Raw genomic sequence first — 22,635 nt, 5'->3', positions numbered from 1 at the left:
ATTTAACACAGCAAGGCTGCTCGTGGCACCTCCACCACTGACCCCAGGGACGGCAAACTCAGCTGACAGTGCCCTCCCACCTGGGGCAGCGGCATGGCCCCGGGTGACCAGGGGACATTCCACTGGGCAAACACCTAAACAGGGGGAGCAGTACAGTCCTGGGGGGTGGCAGGGCAATCCCTGGGAAGGTCACACTCACCTGGGGAGGCTCCACGGCTCTGCCTGGTGGCTTCCTGGTGGGCTGTGCCTTCTGTGCTCATCCTCCTCCCTCGTTCACGCAGCACAGTGTCTGCTCTCCCTGCTGCCTCCCCCGGCACCCTGCTTTCACCATTAGCCTTGGTGGAGAGCCAGGGAATTCCCCATCCTTGGAAACATTTCTGGTTGGATGGGCTCTGAGCAACATGATGGAGTGAAAGATGCCTCTGCTCCCACCCCACAGGAGGACCTGTGGTGTCAGCTACCGGAGTGGTTGGTGTCTTTTGTAAAATGCAACTCCTCCAGAGAGCAGAGAGAACACACAGCACCCCAGCTGTCAGGAACATCCTCCCATGGAGATGAGAATATTCTGGATCAACAGGCTCAGGCTTCCCAGTTTTGCCTCCTTGTAGACTGACACAAGTGTCAGAAGAGACTGAGAACCAGGAGGCCCCACATTGTCTCCGAGTCCCCTTGGTTCCCTGAGATCACGCAGTGTGCCAGGGTCCCTTTGGTTCCATGAGGCCCCACAATGTCACAAGGATCCCTGGACACCACAAGGCCCTGAGGTATCCCAATGGATCCTTGTTTCCAACTGGCCTCACTGAGTCACAAGGGCCTCTGGATTCCATGAGACCCCACAGTGTCCCCATGTCCCTTTGGTTCCACAAGCCGCAGTGTCACAACGGCTCCTGAGCATCTTTAGGCACCAGAGTCTCATAGCATCCCCTCAGTTCCATGAACTCCACAGTGTCACAATGTCCCCTTGGTTCCATTTAGTCCTGTAGTGTCACAAGGATTCCTGAGGTATCACAAGGCCCTGAGATATCACAATGGATGGTTCTATGAAGTCCCAGAGTTTCACAGTCTCCTCTTGGTTCCATGGATTCTACAAGACCCTGGAATGTCACAGGCCCCCTATAGTCCCATGAGACTTTGCAGTGTCACAATGTCCCCAGGAGACACTGCAGTGTGACAATGTCCCCAGGAGGCACTGCAGTGTCACAGAGGAGCAGCCCTGGAGTGGGCACAGCACCAGGGGAGGTTTGGCAGTGTTCCCGTGTCTGAGACACAACAATGGTGGCAACACCAACATTCCCCTCTCTATGATACCACAGCAGTTCAAGACCAAGCATTCTCCTGTCTGTGACACCACAGCAGTGGACGCCACAATGTTCCCCACTCTGTGACACCACAGCTGTGGCAGTACCATGTCCCCCTCTCTCTGACACCACAGCAGTGACAATTCCAACATTCCCCACTCTGTGACACAACAAAGATGGCAATTCCAACGTTCCCCTCTATGTGACAGCACACTGGTGGCAGCCCCAAAATTCCTCTCTGTGTGACACCGTAGCAATGGCTCCCCAACATTCCCCTCTCTGTGACTCCACAAAGATGACAATTCCAACATTCCCTTCTCTGTGACAGCACACTAGTGGCAGCCCCAAAATTTCCCTCTCTGTGACACCACAGCAATATCTGCCCAACATTCCCCCTCTCTGTGACACCACTGCAGTGGCAGATCCGGTGTCTCCCACTCTGTGATGTCACAGGTGTGGCAGCCCCAGTGTCCCCCTTTCTGTGACACAATGGCGGTGGCATCCCCAGCGTTCTCTCTCTATGACACCACAGCTGTGGTAGCCCTAAATCCCTTCTCTGTGACACCACAATAATGGAAGCCACAACGTTCCCCTCTCTATGATACCACAGTGGTTACAGCCTCAGTGTTCCTGTCTCTTTGACAACACAGCTGTGCCAAGCCTCCTGCCCTTCTCTGGCACCACAGAGAGGTGGCACTCCCAGTGTTCCCCTTGTTGCCCGACAGAGAGACACGAAACAACTAGGTTGTTTAGTGCGGTGCTTTATTGAGGGCCCTGGGGTCTGAGGACTAGCGTCCAAAGTCAGAGCCCGCCGTTCCCCTTTTTCGTCAGGTTTTTATATCCTTTTACAAAGTGGTGTAGATACAGAAGTACACAATGCAGTTACATAAACCTTGTAGATATTATCTCTAAAAGTCATAAATTCTATACGCTTGTCTACTCAAAACTATAGGTTACCCCCCTTTAATCCCCCTTGCTTGTCTTCCCACCACCAGGACCCTTTATCATTGATTATACTTTAACCTTTATCATTTATTATTTCACTGTGTTCTGCATGCTCTACTAGATCCTTTATTTATTAGTTTGTGGTTCTTAGTGTATTCCCAGGCCTGTTTCCCAGGGCCTGCTTGTGAACTGCTGCTTTCTAAGCCTTAGCATAACTACTGCTATTGCTATATCTACATTAGTTCTTTTCTTGTTATTTCGGTATCAACTCCCCCCTTTTGAGCATTCTTCAGATTTTCTGCAAGGATGCTCAATTCTTCAAGTAATGGTTTCTAAGTAGGATGGTGGGTCTTCTCTTTGAATTGGTAGGATTACTTCTTTCCGGGTTAGTGCTGTCATGACACGTCGAGTATGAGTTCCTTCTCTGGCAATCATTCCTAAAAGACATCTATACATAATCATGCAGACTACAATAATTAACACAACCGTTATTACATATTGTACAATTGATGATATCCAACCAGAGACCTGGATTCCTAGGGAGCTAAATAGTGCTCCTACCCAATTATGTTCAGCTTCTTCCTGGACTTCATGCACTTTTGTTTCAATTTGTTCCAATTTACTTATGTCCTTTTCTACTTCTTCTGTGACATTTGGGATATGTACACAGCAATGATCAACCTTTCCTTGGAGGTATCCACAGACTCCGTGTTCTTTTAATAAGAGCAAATCTAATGCCATTCTATTTTGGACTGTCATTCTTGTTGTTGCCTGCAACTGTAAGTTTAGGTCCCTAAATCCTTTCTTTGTAACTGCAGCTAACCTCTCAGTTTGTCCCAATAATTTGTACAGCATCTCTCGGTTTCTATATGTAGAAATTTGTGCAAACAGGGATTCCAATACCCATCCAAATTTAACTCCTGATGAGGGTTCATGCCATTCATCTTCATCTCCTAGTCCTAGTTCTTCTGCCACCTCATTTGTTTCTCTCTTTGTTCGTGACTGTATCTCTCTTTGTGTTACTTTAGATTGTTTCCAGAAAGGGCAGAGCGTAGGGACCCCTATCGTAATCTGTGTGATTGGGCCATTAATGGGCATATGGGTAGTCCATTGTCCGTGCCCCATTACCCACACTGAATGCCCTGGACTCCTGACGGTAGTCGCCTGGCAATCTTTCCAAGCCCCCTTTATTTCACCTGTTATTGTATGATTATATCTTTGACATTCACAGCCCCATTTTAGTAGTATCCGGACTGGCACTAAACCAATTTGGGATTCAGGGGTATCACATGTGATGATTTTGCTACAATTCCAGCTAGGTGTGGGGGTCATTCGATCCCGTCTTACCACTTCAGTCCCTAACATTCCTAAGTGTTCTTGTTCCCTTTGGCCTGACCATTCGATACACCAATGTACTGGTCCTATGTAGCTGTAAGATTCTAACAAGCTGGGACCCCAAATTGTTTTCCACTGTTCCCATTCTTCCCTCCCTTCTTGACATACTATCTCATAAGAATATTCAGTGACTGGTTTTTGTCTTTTTTTCCTTATGTCATAAGAACACCATCCTACATCCTTGAACCGCCCAATTTTTGAATAAACTGCATTTGGTAATTTTAGGCATTCACTCCTTCGTCCCGGCGATGACCATTGCCCTCGAACTGTATAGGTTTCCTCTATCATCTTAGTATGGTTCTGCATCACTTTATTACATCTTTTGTCCCATTTATGGTTACTGGAGGCATTTCCCCAACGGGAATGATGCCCCATGGTATTGAATCTCCCACCGCTTTAGGTAAAGGTAAACATGCAGTGATGGACGTAGTATTTTGTACTTGCCCAAAATCTCTAATTAATCCCACTATTAAGTTTTCTTGCCCCGATTCTTGTTGTGTTTTTCCCACTTCTGTCACCTGTCGTACTCTTCTATTCTCTTTTAGAATATCTACATTTATTTTTCCGTAGTCAAAGCTTTCTCTAATCCACACAACACATGAGAATTGTCCTACCTGATCAGCTTGCATATGAGATATCATCAATGTGGTGCTACCTCTTTGCTGTTCCATATCCCAAAGTGTCACGATCCCTTCTGTAAATACTTCGTCTGTGGTGATTTGTCTCCAGGCTGCATTTACTTCTTTTAATCCAGCTCTCTGGTTGTTAGAAAACAGACAGGTTAGATTTACTCCCGCACCTTCCGGCACTATTACATCTGGCTCCGGAACTATGATTTTAACAAACGCTTTTCCCACCTGCATTATGCAGACTAATGTTAAAAGAGCTAAGGCCTTGCCCTGAACACCATTTTTGTTGCTGACAGAGGCTGTACTTCCCATCTTGACGGGACCTTCTTGATTCGAGTGTAGTGAATCCAATTTTCGATCCCTTGGACTTTCACTGCCGTGTAGGTAGTCATGATCACCTGGTGAGGACCGCCCCATACTTCTTTCAAGGGTTCCATATTCCAGTTCTTCACATATACTTGATCTCCTGGCTGGATGTCATGGACAGGATTTTCCAAGGGCAGAGGCCGGTTCCACTGCAATGTTCCTCGCAGCGCTGTAAGAACTTTATTTAGAGACAAAATGTAACTCAGCAATACTTGATCTCCTACTAAGTGAGGGTCCCCTTTGTAGGTTGCAGCATGATATGGCTTGCCATACAAAATTTCGTATGGACTTACTCCTATCTTTTCTCTGGGTTTAATCCTGATTCTTAGCAGGGCTAGAGGTAGTGCCTGAGGCCACTGTATCTTTGCTTCCTGACAAATTTTCTTAATCTGCCCTTTTAATGTCTGATTCATCCGCTCTACCTGGCCGCTAGATTGTGGTCTCCAGGGCGTATGGAGATCCCAAGCTATCCCTAATACTCTGGCTACCTCTTGGACTACTCCAGCTACAAAGTGAGGTCCCCTATCTGAGGACATTCCTAATGGGATCCCAAATCTAGGAATAATTTCTCGTAGTAAGGTTTTAATTACTTCCTTTGCCTGGTTAGTCCTGCATGGGAAAGCTTCCGGCCACCCTGAAAAAGTACACACATACACCAGTAAATAACGGTACCCTTGTGCTTTTGGTAGCTCTGAGAAATCTATTTGCCAATAGTCTCCTGGTTGCGGCCCTACTTGTAACTTTCCTAGTTGTATTTGCCTTCATGTCACTGGGTTGTTTTTAATACAGACTGGACACGTGGCGTTAATCCGTTTTGCCATTGTTAACATCTGGTTGGAAATCACCTCATGTTTTAAAAATTGTACTAATGCGTCTGCCCCCCAATGGCACTTGTTATGTTCGATTTCTAAAACTGTTTTCATTACCTTTGTTGGCAATACAACCTGACCTACAGCTGTGACATACCATCCTTTTTCATTCTTCTGGGCCTGGAGAAATTGAGCAAGTTTCTCATCTTCATGTGTATACCATGGTTTCTGCTCAAGAAAAGAAGTGGCAGGGTTAAATCGCGCTGGTAATAAAGCTAATTGTGTCCATACCTCTCGAGCAACCTGTTTGGCAACTCTGTCAGCCAACTGGTTTCCTTGGAACGCCTTTCCTTCTTCATTTTGATGTCCTCTTACATGCATCACTGCTACTGCCTGAGGTTTATGCACTGCTTCCAATAGTGCTAATATTTGTTCTTTGTGCTTAATTTCTGATCCTTGAGAATTTAGCAGTCCTCTTTCTTTCCACAGAGCTCCATGTACATGTATTACTCCAAAGGCATATTTTGAATCAGTCCAAATATTTACTCTTTTCCCTTGGCTCAATTCTAAGGCTCTTACCAGAGCTTGTATCTCGGCCTTCTGGGCTGAAGTTCCCGGGGTTAAGGCTCGAGCTTCTATTATTTGTGTCAAAGTCACTACTGCGTATCCCGCATACCTGGTTCCGTTTTCCACAAAGCTGGATCCGTCTGTAAACAGTTCCCATTCCGGATTTTCCAAAGGCTCATCTTTCAGGTCTTTCCGGCTGGCATACACCTGTTCAATGGTTTCCACGCAATCGTGCGTCAATTCGCCTCCTTCTCCCTGGCTGCTGCTCCTAAGAAATTCTGCTGGATTAAGATGATTAGTTGTTTTTAATTCAATGTCGTCCTGTTCTCGGAGAAGTGCCTGGTATTGTAACATGCGGCTTGACGAGAGCCAATGCCCCCCTTTTTGTTCCAAGACTGCAATGACTATGTGGGGAACAAATACTTCCATCCCTTTTCCCAGAGTCAATTTTCTGGCTTCCCGAATTAGGAGCACTGTTGCTGCCACAGCTCTAAGACAACCAGGCCATCCGGCGCTTACAGTGTCTAGCTGCTTTGAGAAGTACCCTACCGGGCGTTTCCATGAGCCCAGTTTTTGGGTGAGAACCCCTATTGCCAGTCTTTGTCTCTCATTTACGTCTAGTTGAAAAGGTTTTGTAAGATCTGGCAATCCTAGTGCTGGGGCTTCCTTTAAGGCTTGTTTCAAACTCTGGAATGCCTTTTCTTGCGTTTGTCCCCACTGAAACACAGGGCTTTTGGCTGCCTCATACAGGGGTTTTGCTTTTAGTCCAAATTCCGGGATCCACAAGCGGCACCACCCTACCATGCCCAAAAAGGATCTTAACTCTTGCGGATTTCGTGGTGTGGGTATGGTGCAAATTGCTTGTATTCGATTAACTCCTAACTTTCGCACCCCTTGTGAAATTTCGCAGCCTAGGTAAATTACCTGGGGTCTTACCAGCTGAGCTTTTTCTTTCGATACTTGGTATCCAGCTTGTCCCAGCATATTAAGTAATCCAATAGTGAGTCTGAGGCAAACATCCTTTTCTGTGGAAGCTATAAAGATGTCATCAACATATTGTAGGAGAGCAAATAAGAAAGGTGATTCTTTTACCTGAGTCGTCTTCCATTCTTCTAACTCTCGAGCCAATTGATTTCCAAAAATAGTTGGCGAGTTTTTGTATCCTTGTGGTAAACGAGTCCAGGTGAGCTGCTTCTTGCGTCCCGTGTCTGGGTTCTCCCACTCAAAGGCAAAGTATCTCCTACTTTCAAGTGCCAAGGGGATACAGAAAAATGCATCTTTCAAATCAATCACTGTGAACCACTTAAACTTTTCCGACACAGCTGTCAACAATGTATACGGATTAGCTACAACTGGGTGTATATCTTTAGTGATGTTATTAATTGCTCTTAAATCTTGAACTAATCTATACTTACCATTTGGCTTTCTGACTGGGAATATCGGAGTATTGAATTCTGACTCACATTCCTGTAAAATTCCCAAGCTAAGAAACTGTTCAATCATGGGTGCTATTCCTATTCGTGCTTCCAATTTCAAAGGATATTGTCTTACCCTTACTGGGGAGGCTCCTTCCTTTAGTTCTATTACAACCGGTTGTGCCGCTTTTGATTTTCCAGGTACTCCCGTTTCCCATACCCATGGTACTACAGCTTGCTCTATTTCTTGTGGTATTTCTGCTGCTTCAACTTCTTTTACTACGAACAACTTAGCAATATTCTCCTCGGGAAATTCCAATCTTACTCTACCTTTTTCAAATATTATCTTTGCCTCTAACATTGACAATAGATCCCTCCCAAATAGCGATTCTGGGCTATTTGGCATATATAAAAATTGATGGTCAAATTCTTTCCCCCCAAATTTTATATCTAATGGTCGCAAAAACGTTCTTTCCTCAACTTGTCCCGTAACCCCCACTACTTGGATAGTGGAATCACTCAAAGGTCCTAGCTTAGTGTTAACAGCTGAGTATGATGCCCCCGTATCTACTCTAAATTCTAACGGTTCCCCATCTACTTCCATTACTACTTTAAGGTCCTCATCTAGTCAACTTGAATTTTGATAATTCCCCATCATAAAGGCTTGGGCAACCCCTTGTGGATTTCCCGGGAAAGCACCTGTATTATTCATCATCCCCTGATTTCCATCCCCACTAGCTATAATTCCTCCCCCAAAACCCATTCCTTGGTTGAGAGGACACTCATTTTTCCAATGCCCTCTATTTTTACATAGAGCACATTGATCTATTCCTAGCTGCATTCTTCCCCTTCCCATATTCAATTGACCCATAAGTCCTCCCGTATCCATCGGCCTCCCCCCCCTTGCTATCCCTTTTCCCCCTCTTAGTCCACGTCCTCGGCTCCCTCCTCTCATATTATTTCCAGCCGCTTGCTGTAACACTGCTAACATAGTAGCCTGTTGTTTCCTGGCCGTTTCTTTTTCCCTATTATTATATACCTTCCACGCAACTTCCAATAGTTTATCTAAATTCCGAGTATCTTCCCCCTCCAATTTCTGTAGTTTCTTTCTAATATCTTCCTGGGACTGCCCCATAAAAATTAATGCTAGCTGTAATTTTCCCGACTCTCCTTCAACTTCTAAATTAGTGTATCTACGAGCTGTCTCCTTAAGCCGCTCTAAAAAGGTTGACGGAGACTCATTCTTTTCCTGCCTGACCGAATACAACTTAGACCAATTCAAAGTTTTTGGTATTCCATTCCGTATTCCTTCTGTTAACAATTCCTGATAAGCTTTAAGTCTCCGAGACCCGCCCGTTGAGTTGGGATCCCACTCCGGATCTTCCCTAGGTACTAAATCATTTACTGTACCATCCACAAGCCGTAACCTAATCATTTCTCGTGCTTTCTCTGTCATAGCTTTAAACACCATTTCCTTTTCAGTAGAATCCATTATTGTGTCTAACAAAACTTGTAAATCATTCCAGTCCGGGTTCTGAGTCTTAATTACCATCTTTACCACCCGTGCAGTCCGTTCAGGATCCTCCCGATACGCCCCCGCTGATTGTTTCCAGATTAGCAAATCATTCGGAGAAAAGGGAACTTTCACTATGACTCGTTCCCCATGCGGCCCGACTGCTTCACGCAGCGGAACCATTAAATGAGCACCCCCTTCCTTTTTCTTTCTTTCTACCTCCCACCGCCCTCTCCGAGTTCTTTCACTAAGGGGGGTTCGTGGTATATCTGCGGTTTCTACCTTTGCTTCCCGATCCTCCTTTTCTACCTCTGGCACACTTTCTCCAAAGTCACGTTCCTCCATCGGAGGGGCACTAGGGGCTACCAACAAAGAAACATCCTCCTCAGGTTCCGAAAACCTAACCGAGCATTCCTTCTCTTTCTGCCATCCATTACATCCTTCACAATTCAACTTTAATGTTTTCAAAACCATGATTCCGCACTCCTTTTGCCACTCTGGTTTGTCTTTCAAATAATAAAAGAGGTCTAAATACGGTATTTCATCCCATTTTTCATTATTTTGTAGGAAATGCATCAAAGGTGTAATAATGTCAGGATTCAGTGTACCATTTCTAGGCCATTGCATACCATCGGGTTCATATAAAGGCCACACATTATTACAAAAATCAATCAATTTCCTTTTACTTAGTTCTTGACCAAAATTCCCCGCATTCCAATGTTGTAATAAACAGCCCAAAGGCGAATCGTCCGGGATTTCTATCCCGGAACTTGCTAGAGTTTTAAACGTTTTCAAAGGCATCATTCCCAAACAGAATAGACAGGAAAAGAAAGAAAATCTATGCAGATAGAAGGATAGACCAACCAACCAACCGACTTGTCACCCTCCGACGCCGCGGGGGAACAAGTGCCGCACCAGCGAAGCTTTCGCCGCGTCTTACAGCCGGCGCCTAGGCTTTACCCAAGACGTCTTTAGCCCAACCCAGCGGAGCCGATGCTTCGTCTTACGGGCAGGCACCCAATACCAATACCAAAAAATAAAGCACCTTCGGGCTTACCTCCTGCAGTGTTCCGACAGGCGCGGGGTCGGGCACGAACCAATGACTCCCCGAGAATCACTCGGTGCTGGCGTGGAGTGGATCAGGACACGAACCGCCCCAGCAGCCCTCGGAGTCCTGCCGCGGTCGCCAGAAAACTGTTGCCCGACAGAGAGACACGAAACAACTAGGTTGTTTAGTGCGGTGCTTTATTGAGGGCCCTGGGGTCTGAGGACTAGCGTCCAAAGTCAGAGCCCGCCGTTCCCCTTTTTCGTCAGGTTTTTATATCCTTTTACAAAGTGGTGTAGATACAGAAGTACACAATGCAGTTACATAAACCTTGTAGATATTATCTCTAAAAGTCATAAATTCTATACGCTTGTCTACTCAAAACTATAGGTTACCCCCCTTTAATCCCCCTTGCTTGTCTTCCCACCACCAGGACCCTTTATCATTGATTATACTTTAACCTTTATCATTTATTATTTCACTGTGTTCTGCATGCTCTACTAGATCCTTTATTTATTAGTTTGTGGTTCTTAGTGTATTCCCAGGCCTGTTTCCCAGGGCCTGCTTGTGAACTGCTGCTTTCTAAGCCTTAGCATAACTACTGCTATTGCTATATCTACATTAGTTCTTTTCTTGTTATTTTGGTATCACCCTCTGTATGACACCAACACAGTGGCAGACCAAAGATTCCCCTCTCTATCAGAAAACAGTGGTGGCAGCCCCAACGTTCCAATCTCTCTGACACCCAATATTCATTCCCCTGTCTATGAAAACACAGTAGTAGCAGCCCCAGCGTTCCCCTCTCTGTGACACCAAAGCTTCGGCAGCCCCAGTGTTCCATGGTCTGTGACACCACAGCGGTTGAAGCCACAACTTTCCCCTTCTTGTGACACTGCACCTGTGGAAGCCCCACGTCCCTCTCTCTCTGACACCACAGCAGTGGTAGCCCCAACATTCCCCTGTCTGTGATACCACAGTGGTGGCAGCCCCAAAGTTCTCTCAGTGACACCACCGCTGTGGAAGCACCAATGTCCCCTTCCCTGTGGCACTTCAGCAGTGGAAGCCCCAACTTTCCCCTCTCTATGACACTCCAGGGGTGGCTGTCCAAAGTTCTACTCTCTGTGACAGCACCACAGTGGCAGATCCAACATTCCCCTCTCTGTGACACCTCAACATTTGCAGCCCCAGTGTTTCCCTGTCAGTGACACCACAGTGGTGGCAACCTCAGTGTTCCCCTCTTTGTGACATGACAGCAGTGGCAATACCAATGTCCCCCTGTCTATGACACCAAAGTAATTGCAACCCCAGTGTTCCCCTCTCTGTGACACCACAGAGGTTACACCCCCAGCATTCTCCTCTATATGACAGCACCACAGTGGTAAATCCAACATTCCCCTCTCTATGACACCACAGGGGTGGCAGCCCCAAGTTTCCCCTTTCTTTGACCCCACAAGGATGGCAGCCCCAATACTCCCCTCTGTGTGACACCGTAGAGGTGGCAGCCCCAGCATTGTCTGTCTTTGGAACCAGAGTAGTGTCAGCCCCAACATTCCCCTCTCTGTGACACCATAGATGTAGCAGCCCCAAGTCCCCCTCTCTGTGAGACCACAGCAGTGGAAGGCCCAGAGTCCCCCTCTCTGTGACACCACAGCTTTGGCAGCTCCAACATTCCCCTCTCTATCACTTCACAGTAGAGGCAGCCCCAATATTCTCCTCTCTATGACATCACAGCCCTGGCAGCCCCAGCATTCCCATGTGAATGATACCACTGTGGTGGCAGCCACAATGTTCCCCTCTCTGTGACACCACAGTGGTGGCAGTCCTGTTGTCCCAGTCTCTGTGACACCACAGTGGTTTCTGCCCAAACTTTCCCCTCTCCGTGACTCTGCAGCTGTGGCAGCAGCACTGGAACAGAAGCAGCAGCCATGGAACAACAGGGGAACAGGGCAGGAGCAGAGAAGGAGCAGTGGAACAGTGGTAGATGAGCAGTGTTGGAGAGCAGTGGAGCAGCAGTACAGGAGCAGAGCAACCGTGCTGAAACAGCACAGCACAGCTTTTGAGCAGCAGTGGAGTGACCATGGAAAAGGCAGAACACTGGTGGCACAGGAGCTACAGCCATGGAATAGTGGTGGCACAGAAACTACAGCCATGGAATAGCGGTGGCACAGGAACTACAGGCATGGGTCAGTGGTGGCACAGGATCTACAGCCATGGAATTGTGGCGGCACAGGAACTACAGCCATGGAATAGTGGTGGCACAGGCCCCGCAGCTGTGGAGCGGTGCCTGAGATGCCGAAGCTGCGGGACACAGAGCGGCTCCGAGCGCTGTGTCCTGCAGGAGCCGGCCCTGCACACACCAGAGCGATGCCTGTCTGGCTGACCCCGAACTGGGGCAGAGGCAGGAATTGCTGCTGGGCTGTGGAAGGCATGGATTGAGTGCATTTAATGGTGACCTGGGGGTTTGATCCTGCTCATTGTGGCTGCTTTTATGCTGCCGGGACCATTCCAGTTCATCTGAAGTCATGAACTCAGGAGAAACTTGGGATGAAAGGAATCAAAGTGCCTTCTGTCCTGCTGTCTTGGTTTGGAAACACAGGTGCCTGCTAAAGAAAGGCAGGAGCCTCCCCTGAAAGGGAGAATGTAAATCCCCCTTTCCCCCTTGAATTGCCGCAAATTTTAAATGAAGGGGCTCTCGGGGAAAAAATATGGGAACAGGAAATAACATTTCTTTAATAGGGAAGAAAATAAAAGGATAAAATCAGCAATGCAGTAAACTAAAACAACACTGACAGAGTCAGAACACAACCTGACACCCTGTTGGTCAAGGTGTTGGTAGCAAACCAATTGGAAATGTGGCTGCAGTCCTCCTGGAGTGTCACGTGTGGTTCTGTTGGAGCAGGGATCCGATAGAAAAGGGTGTAGTCTTTCTCTGAAGATCCAGGGGAAGAACAGGCAGCTGCTATTCCTCTGGGAAATCCAGTGGAGAAGCTCTGTTGCTATTCCAGAATCTCCAGATTCTCTCTGGGTAGAATGCTTGGCTCTTCCCTCTGGGCAGAGCATCTCACAATGGGATGCTATAGTTCTTATCAGTCATGCAGTGACATTCAATAGCCTGCTATCAGCAGATGTCCCCCCAGAGGGAGGAGTGATTGTGGAAGAGGAAAACTGCCCACTTCACAGAAGACAACTGCCATACAGATGGCAAACAGAATCCATCTCGCCTTGCAATCTGGGACACATGCAGAGAAAGACATCTTGGTAGAAGTTTAATAATTTCTGATTTGGGAACCAAAGCGAGTCCATATTCGCCTGTGGTTTATTCTAATCCAGGAAGGATTTCCAAAGTACTGCAATTTGGCATTAAATACAAGGAACATGGGGAAGCTGGCAGCTGTCTCCATGCAGCCACTCAGAGCTAATTGCGGTTGCAGAGGTGCCCTGTGAGGAGGAAAGACCTTGGTCCCCTTCCAGCATCTCTGATAAGCCCTGTTCACCCATGGCCAGAGGCACCAGGTAAATATTCAGACATCTTGGCCTTCCAGGAAGGAAAATCTACCGAGAAGTGGTTCCCGAGAGCGGTCGAAGGCTGTGATTCTTGTTTGCCATTCTGGGGCCTTAGTGAAGGCTACTGCCTCTCTCTTTCCACAGGGACCCTGTGGATCCATCAGAGACATGTTGTGAGCCAGGGAAACTGTGCCTACAGTTGTGCCAGCAATTAAGACACTTCACAGCCTCATGGAATCATGGAAAGCTTTGTGACACTGAGGGACACCATGGAATCACAGAGACCATTGTGACACTCAGGGGACTCATGGAATCATGGAGACCATTGTGACACTATGAGGCCCAATGGAATAAGCCAAGCATTGTGACACTGTGAGGCTTCATGGAACCAGTGAGACCACTGTGACCCTGGGGGTCCCCACAAAACCAAGAGGATCATTGTGATATTGTGGGGCCTGGTGAAACTGCAGGGCCTCATGTCATCAGTGGTCCATTGTGACACTGGGCAGCCAAAGGAGACCATTGTGACACTGCAGGGCTGCATGGAACCAAGAGGACCATGGTGACATTTGTGGAACCCCTTAGAACCAACGGTTCACTGTGACACTGCAGGGCTGCATGGAACCAAATCTCCAGGGTGACACAGAGTGGCCTCCTGTCATCAATGGTCCATTGTGACACTGTGGAGCCAAAAGAGACCATTGTGACACAGCAAACCCCCAGGGTCCCATGGTCCATTGTGACATTGCAGGGCTCATGGAACAGAGGAGTCACGTGACATTGTGGGGCCTGGGGAACCACGGAGAGCATTGTGACACTGCAAGGCCTCATGGAATCCTTGGGACCATTGTGACACTGAGGGCTCCATGGAATCAAGGGATTGCTGTGAAAATATGGGGCCCCATAAAACCAAGGGGAGACAGAACAAGCCTGGCTGCTTTGGCCTCCCATGGACTGCCTGACTATTCCAGCTTACCTTTGCATGTTGAGGGTCACTTCTCATCTGCTGCTGTGGGGCTCTGTGCTTTCCTTCCCAATGGAAAAGAATTGTCCTTCTCCTCCAGGCACCCATGGCCAGAATTGGGATTTCACCTCCAAATTTCCTTATATGCGGGGATTGTTCCCCCAGGAATATTGCCAGGAAAAGTCTGGATGGCAATGGTTTAAAGTGGGTCAGGTCTCATCCATCCCCAAAACACATGGGAAGGCTCCATGCTTTCCTTCCTATGGGAAACAATTTTTCTTCTTTTCCAGGTGCCCATGGCCAAAATTGGAATTTCACCTCCAACATTGCCTGTTGTGACAGACTGGAGGAGATTGTTGGCTCTAAACATTTCATTTGTGGGGGATGAACAGGCAGGTCCAGCCTTGCCCTGCCCTGAAACCCCAGCACTGCCCTGCCCTGGAACCCCAATCCCCCCAGAGCCTCTATCCCAGCCCAGCAGTGCCTGCCAGTCCCTGGCACAGCACAGGCAATGCTCCACAGCCACCTCTGGAGCCCCCAGCCCAGCTCCTGAGGGACCAAATGAGCCCAAGTCCCGGCTGGGGGAAGGGCCCAGGAAGACCAAGGGGTATTTAAGGCTGACCATGAGGCAAGCACAGATCTTGACCCTTCCACTCCTTTTGGAATTTCCATCTGAACAGCGCTGGAATCCAGGAGTTGGTAGCTGTGTATGTGCTTCTCTGTATCTTTTTTGTCTTCCTCTCTTTCTCTGTCTTCTTCTAATTCCCTCCTCTTGCAAATTTTGAAGAACTTAAAATTGAACGAGCTTAGAGTTTGTGAAGTTAAATGTGTCAAGGTCAATCTTTGAGAAGATTTTTTGATTGACTGAATGTTGTATTTAACCACTTGCCAAGTTCCTCTTATTTTCTCAAATTGCCAGTAAAGGCTGTTTGGTTGTTTTGAGCTCCTGAGAATCTCTTGTCAGTATTTCTCTAGTACATCCAACTCAGAGGACACAAACAACTGTAATTCTTTTTAAATGTCTCCTTGAGAGAATAGTTTGGGGGGTGGCAGTCAGGGCTTGTCTGTCCTGCTTGGCACAGCCCAGGCAGGCCTTTCCCAGCCACATTCCACACTCCATTTCCCAGCTGGAGCTGCTGATGCCTCTGAGTTGTGCTGGCCCAGCCCCAGAGATGCTCTCCTTGTCTGCCCATTCCCCCATGGGCTCTGGGCAGGGATGGCCTCAGTGGGGGCTGCTGACATCCTCAGACACTTGGAGGCTGCTGGTGAATTTTACTGCTCCAGAGGTTTGTTCAGCCTTCAGCTCTTCAGTGCAGGAATTCAGTGCGCCAGGGCTCATTAAAATTCAGAACACCTTAACAAGCCAAGCCTCTGGGAATAATTTCATTTAGTTTTCCAAAAGTTATGTGGTTAATTAAACAGATTTCAGAAGTATATACAAACTGAATATAATCTATTTAAAAATACAGTGAGAAAAGATTTTTTATGTCCTATTTGTTTTTTTTTTTCCCCGTTAATAAATTGATATGTGCAATCTCCAATTGACACTGAATCCAAGTGCCTCCTCATGCAATTTGAATTGATATGAAAATCAAGACCCTTCATGGCTGACAATCAATCAGACTCTGTCCCTACTCCCACCCCACCATTTCCCCCATCCAAGCCCTGGCACTCAGAGCAGCCTTGTGCAAATCTGAGCTCCCTCCAACCCAGGCTGCACCTGCAGCTTTCAGCTCCTTGGCTCCAACTCCCACCTGCTTTCCTTGCAGAAAGAGCTGCCTGAGACACAGAGGGATGTTCATTTATTGTCAGCCAACAGAGCCAAGGGAAGGCCCAGCTCCATAAAATGCAAAAGTCATTCTTCTCCCTGGCTCTGCCTTGCCCCTGATCCCCACAGCCTGTCCTGTTTCCTTCATCCCTCCTTTGCCAGGGACTTTCTGGGACAAGGGAGCTCTGCTCTGGCTATGGAGGGAGGTCCAAGTGCAGCCCCTGGAGTGGGAACCACAACTCATCAGGTTTGTGTCCTTTGAGGGACCAGGAACTGGTGGGACTCAGAGGCACAGAAAGGTTTCTCTTCATGGCAAACATAAAAAATGTGAACATGATAAAATTTAATAAACATCAAAACCCTTCCCTCAGCTCCTTGTGACATCCCAGCAACATCTGACATATCCACCACCCACACAGGATTGCCATATGGGACGGATTTTAGACAAAGACATAAGAACAGGATTTGTAAAAGCTAAAACTACAACTAAGATGCTGACTAAGGAGTTATTTAAACTTCTTAAATATTGGACAATTCCCTGAAGCTCAAAGCATGAATCCAGTCAAGGGAGACAAATTGGAAGGACCAGAGAACAGCTGCAGTAGGAAATCTGGGAGAAAGGGGAAGGGCATAAATCCAGCTGCTCTAAATGAAGAGATGTTATTAGACAGAGACTTTTAAACAGGAGAGCTGGAAGCACCTGAAGGAAGAAGTTAATGAAATATTAGACTGAATGTTGGTGGTGCAGGTAGAGGGGAAGATCAGTATTTCTTCTCCTGCCATCATTAGAAGAATCCAGTAGATCCAGGAAATTTTTGTTCCTGGTGGGAAAACTTTGCCATTTCTCAAAAGTACTCAAGTGACCCAGATAATAAAGATTTGCTCGCATATTATGAAAGTGACAGGTAATAACACCAGTGCCCCTTTCCAGGCAGACATCAGCTGTGTGCCCATGAACAGGCAATGCCCCTTGTGCCCTGAGGTGCCCAGCTGGGATTGGATCTCTCTGTGAGCACCTGAGGGAGAGCAGAGCACCTTGCGAGCTGCAGATCCCTGACAGCCCTGCAGAGCTCCTGTCCCATCAACATCTGCTCTGCTCCAGTCTGGAACAGGGCCCAGCATGGTGCCAGGATCATCAGAGAGCTGAGGTGTGTGCTGGAATTCAATGCCCTCCCCATCCCACAGCAGCCCTGCATCTCCCTGCTGCAGCCTTGGTCTCCAGCACAGCCATGGAGGCTCTTTGGGCTCTGGACTGTTCCTGCAGCCCCCAAGGGCAGCTGAGCTCTGCCTTTGGCACACTCAGCCCTGGCCAGTGCAGGCCATGCTCAGCAATTGCCTGTCTGTGCCTGGCCTTGCTGTCAGCCCTGGCAGCGGCTGCGTGGCCCCTTTGTGGCCCTGTGCTGGCCCAGCCATGGTGGCACAGCCCCTGTGCAGGCCCAGCCCAGGCCAGGAGCATTGCGGCTGGGAAGGGCCCCTGTGCCATGGTGCCCACAGCAGCTTTGGGGCTCTGTGCCCCATGGCATCCCAGCTGGGCAGCCTCTGCCACCTCCTGCAGAGCCCGTGGCACCTGTGGGCCTGCACAGACAGCCCGGTCCCAGGCTCTACCAGCCTCTGGGCCATTGGAGAGGCAGCCAGGGCCTGGCCTGAGTGCTGCCCCTGCCCCTGCATGCTCAGCCAGGCTGAGATGGACACTGATGCTGTCTGTGCCTGGCTCTCTGAGCCCAGCCCAGCTCCCTGCAAGCTCTGCCAGCTGCCCTGAGCTCTGGGCAGCACCAAGGGCCTCTGGCCAGCCAAGCCCAGCTGGCTCTGGTCCCACAGCTCTGCTCAGACCAGGCTGCTCTGGGCACTGGCCCCACAGCCTCAGCCCCTGGCAAGGGCACAGCAGCAGCTGCAGCTCCCACAGGACTCAGCCCCAAACATGGGGAAGGGGCTTGGCCAAGGCACAAGGAGGCTCCCTGGGTGCCCTGCTCCCCTCTGGCTGAGAGCTCTGTAGCCCCTGCTGCCATCTCATCTGCCCAGGGCAGCACAAGTGCCCCGGCCTTGGGGCCCTCCAGAGCTGCTCCTGCTCCAGGCCCAGGGCCCATCCCAAAGCTGGGGCAGCCACAGAGCTGTGCCCATTTCTGCTCATTGCTGCTTTGATGGGGATGGATCCTCAGCTACTTGGAGGTTGCTGATAAATTTTATAACTCCAGAGGCCTCTTCTTTTTTGAGCTCTTCTGTTCAGGAATTCAGTGAAAAAGGCTCATGAACATTTTTTCAAAACACCTGAACAAGAAAAGCCCATGGGAATAATCTAAGTTTTCAAATCTTCTGTGGTTTATTAAACAGATTTCAGAAGTGTATTCTAAGTGAATATATTGTATTGCAAAAAATGCAGAGGGAACTGTTTATTCCTCTTTTCTTTTATTGCTTATAGATGGACATCAGCAATATCCAATTGATATTCACCATCAGCACCTTCTAATGCAGTCTGAAGAAATATGAAAATTTAGACCCTTCATGACTGACAAGCAATAACACTTTGTTCCTACACCCACCACACCTTTTGCCTCAACCAACCCCTTGGATTCCTATGGATCAGGAATGGTGTGGCCAGCAGGAGCAGGGCAGTGATTCTTCCCCTGTGCTGGGCATTGGTTGGGCAGCACCTTGAGTGCTGTGTCCAGATCTGGGCCCTCCATTTTAGGAACGACATGGATGGGCTGGAGTGTGTCCAGAGAAGGGCAACCAGGCTGGAGAGGGGTCTGGAGCACAAGTACTGTGAGGAGTGGCTGAGGGAGCTGGAGTTCTTTATCCTGGAGAAGAAGAGGCTCAGGGGAGACCTCATCACTCTGTACAACTCCATGACAGGAGTGTGCAGCCAGCTGGGGGTCGGGCTCTTTTCGCAGGGAACAGGGACAGGAAAAGAAGACACAGCCTTCAGCTGCACAAGGGGACATTTAGGCTGGACATTAGGAAATATCCTTCACACAAAGTGTGATTTGGCTTTGGAATGGGCTGCCCAGGGAGGTGGGTGAGTCCCTGTCCCTGGAGGTATTTAAGGAAATACTGGATGTGGCACTGAGTGCCGTGGTCTGGGTGACAAGGTAGTGTTGGGTCCCAGGTTGGACTTGATGCTCTCCAAGGTCTTTTGCAGCCTGGTTGATTCTCTGATGATTGTGACACTGCAGGGCCCTGGGGAAGCAAGGGGCCATTGTGACACTGCAGGGCCTGGTGGCACTAAGAGGACCATGGTGACACAGTGTACGACATGGCAGCAGGGAGCCAAGGGGCCATGGTGACGCTGTGGGGCTGAATGGAAACAAGGAGTCCATTGTGACAGTCTGGGTCCTGGTGGGACCACAGAGGCCACTGTGACCCTGCAGGGCCTTGTGCAAGCAAGGGGCCATTGTGAGACTGGGAATCAAGGAGATCGTTGGGAAAGCCTGGGGACAATGGAATCAAGGGGCCATTGCTCCATTGCAAGGAGCCCTGGGAACTGAGGGAACAATTGTGACACTGTGGTGCCCCATGGAACCAAGGGTCCCTGGTGACACTGCAGGATCTTGTGTCACCAGGGCTCTACTGGGACACTGCAGTACCAAGGAATCCATTGTGGCACTCTGAGGCCTCATGGAGCCAAAAGGCCACTGTGACCCTGCAGGGCCTTGTGGAACCATGCAGAGCATTGTGACAGAGCGGGACCTGGTGTCATGATGGGGCCATTGTGACACTGCAGGGCGTCATGGAACCAAGGGGCCAGTGCTGCTCCTCGGGGACTCCTGGAATGAAGGAAACATGTTTGACACCGTGGTGGCCCTAGGGACCAAGAGACTATTGTGACACTGTGGAACCAAGGAGGGCATTGCTGCACTGACAGACCTCATGGAACCATGGAGACCATTGGGACACTCTGGGGCCTCATGGAACCGTGGTGACACCAAGTTGTGTGAGAGTGTTGATCTGCCGGAGGGAGGAAAGGGCAAACAGGGATGAGCTGTTTGCAGGGGATGGAACAGGGCTGTGCAAGAGGAAGAAATCTGGATCAGGAAGAGTAAGAAAGCGAAGTTGAAGGAAAGGAAATGCTCAGGTCAGTTTGGGGGTGGCTGCTAGGCAGCCCTGGCTCTGAGCAACATCATCTGCAGTGGGACAGGAAACTCCCTGCTGATGGGAACAGACTCTCTGGCTGACTACAGAGGCAACAACAAAGCTGAGTGGTTTCCCTGGTGTTCCCCCAGCCCATGCTGGCCCCAGGGGCTGATGGCATTCGTGCTCCATCAGGTTCATGTCCCCACAGCAACAGCATGGGGGTGCTCCTCCCTGCTCTGTACAATGCAAACAGGGGCTCCTGAGCCAGTGCTACCGTGTCTGTGCCTGCAAGGATGGGGCACCTGTGTGATCTGGGGGAGAGGCCAGGGCTGCAGAGGAGGGATGTTGCTGGCAGCTCCATGAGGACGCTCTGGGACGCTGCCCTGGGATGTCCAGCGCACTGGGGATGGATCAGCCCCTGCTCTGCTGCTCCTTCCCGTCTCCCCCAGGGCCCTTGCAGAGCACCAGCCCTGCTGTTTGCCCCCAGCCTGCCCACGGCCACCCTGGGGCTGCTCATGGGGATTTTCTCTGCTCAGCATTGTCCTGGGCATGTTCTTGAGAGAGCCTGGGCAAGGAGCCTGGAGCCCACAGGGCCTGGCTTGAGGTGTCACTACTGCCCCAGCAGTGCCCATAGCCTGTCCCTGCAGCAGCCCTGGCACTGCCACTCCCAGGACTGAGCCTGGCCCCAAGAGCACTCAGGCCCTACAGCAACACCAGGGCCACCAGGGCAGCGGGGCAGGGCCACAGGAGCAGCACTGGCAACACCAAGTGCTGCTGCTGCTGGGCGCAGCTGCTGTGCCAGCACTGATCTGCCCCAGCTCTGCACACAGACATTGCTGCGGCAGCTCCAGAGAAGGCAACAAAAGGGCATCTCTGCAGAAAACTTTGCTGGGAGATCCTTTAGTTCCTTTAAAGCCACCCAGAGTGCAGCTCCTCATTGACACAGTCTGTGGCCATGGAGAAGGTGGAGAGAAACAAGATGAGAAATGTCACAAAGAATGACTTTTCTTTGTGGACTTTATTGTTAAAGTAAAACAAATTTTAAAAACTTCCAAAATGAATTGTACAAGAAGTATCAAAGACAAGTTTTATTATAAGTGGTTTGCAGAAATTGGCCAGCAGTTTAATGTTTCTGAAACCTTCTAGTCATCAGTCTCCACACTGCAGCTTTGAGCTCTTGGTTCCTCAGACTGTAGATGAGGGGGTTCAGGGCTGGAGGCACCACTGAGTATAGAACTGACAGGGCCAGATCCAGGGATGGGGAGGAGATGGAGGGAGGCTTCAGGTAGGCAAGCAATGCAGTGCTTACAAAGAGGGAGATCACGGCCAGGTGAGGGAGGCAGGTGGAAAAGGCTTTGTGCCGTCCCTGCTCAGAGGGGATCCTCAGCACAGCCCTGAAGATCTGCACATAGGAGAAAACAATGAATGCAAAACAACCAAACACCAAAAAGGCACTAACAGCAAGAAGCCCAAGTTCCCTGAGGTAGGATTTGGAGCAGGAGAGCTTGAGGATCTGTGGGATTTCACAGAAGAACTGGGCCAGGACATTGCCCTTGCACAGGGGCAGGGAAAATGTATTGACTGTGTGCAGCAATGAATAGAGAAAAGCACTGGCCCAGGCAGCTTCTGCCATGTGGGCACAAGCTCTGCTGCCCAGGAGGGTCCCGTAGTGCAGGGGTTTGCAGATGGACACATAGCGGTCGTAGCACATGATAGTCAGGAGGGAAAGCTCTGCTCCCATAAAGAAGATAAGCATAAATACTTGGGCAGCACATCCTGTGTAAGAAATGTTCCTGGTGTCCCAGAGGGAATTGTGCATGGCTTTGGGGACAGTGGTGCAGATGAAGCCCAGGTCAGTGAGGGCCAGGTTGAGCAGGAAGAAAAACATGGGTGTGTCAAGGTGGTGGCCGCAGGCTACGGCGCTGATGATGAGGCTGTTGCCCATTAGGGCAGCCAGGGAGATGCCCAGCAAGAGGCAGAAGTGCAGGAGCTGCAGCTGCCGCGTGTCTGCCAATGCCAGCAGGAGGAAGTGGCTGATGGGGCTGCTGTTGAACATTTGCTCTGGCTGGACATGGGGATCTGTAAAAAAAAATAATCATGGAATACTTGGGTTTAGAGAGGACTCTAAATATCCCAGCATAGCCTGGCAGCACTTTCCCCGCACTGCCTGCCCAGGGCTCTGCTGCCTGGAGCTGTCCCTGCCAGCAGCTGCTTCCCTGTGCCCAGGGCTGGGCCCTGCCAGTGCTGCCAGAGCTCAGCCCAGCCCTGGGGGCTCAGCTCTGCCCTGCAGACCCCTCCGAGCTCAGGCACTGCCCAGGGGCAGCTGTGGCTCTGCAGGCTCTGATGGCA

At 49.5% G+C, this 22,635-nt stretch overlaps 1 protein-coding gene across 1 annotated transcript; it reads right to left on the bottom strand.

Moving 5' to 3' along the window:
- Positions 1 to 21,409: 21,409 nt before the first annotated feature.
- On the bottom strand, positions 21,410 to 22,342 carry LOC311166150 (olfactory receptor 14C36-like; the record flags this gene model as incomplete). Its single annotated transcript, XM_084227623.1, has 1 exon — positions 21,410 to 22,342. One exon carries the CDS (start codon positions 22,340 to 22,342, stop codon positions 21,410 to 21,412), a length of 933 nt encoding a protein of 310 aa, XP_084083749.1.
- Between the last annotated feature and the right edge of the window lie 293 nt (positions 22,343 to 22,635).

The sequence above is a fragment of the Fringilla coelebs genome (assembly GCF_963513975.1).
Source record: "Fringilla coelebs genome assembly, contig: SCAFFOLD_43, whole genome shotgun sequence".
NCBI classification, from domain to species: Eukaryota; Metazoa; Chordata; class Aves; order Passeriformes; family Fringillidae; genus Fringilla; species Fringilla coelebs.
Note: the sequence above shows the minus strand (reverse complement) of the source record. Positions and strands in the feature narration are given on the sequence as shown.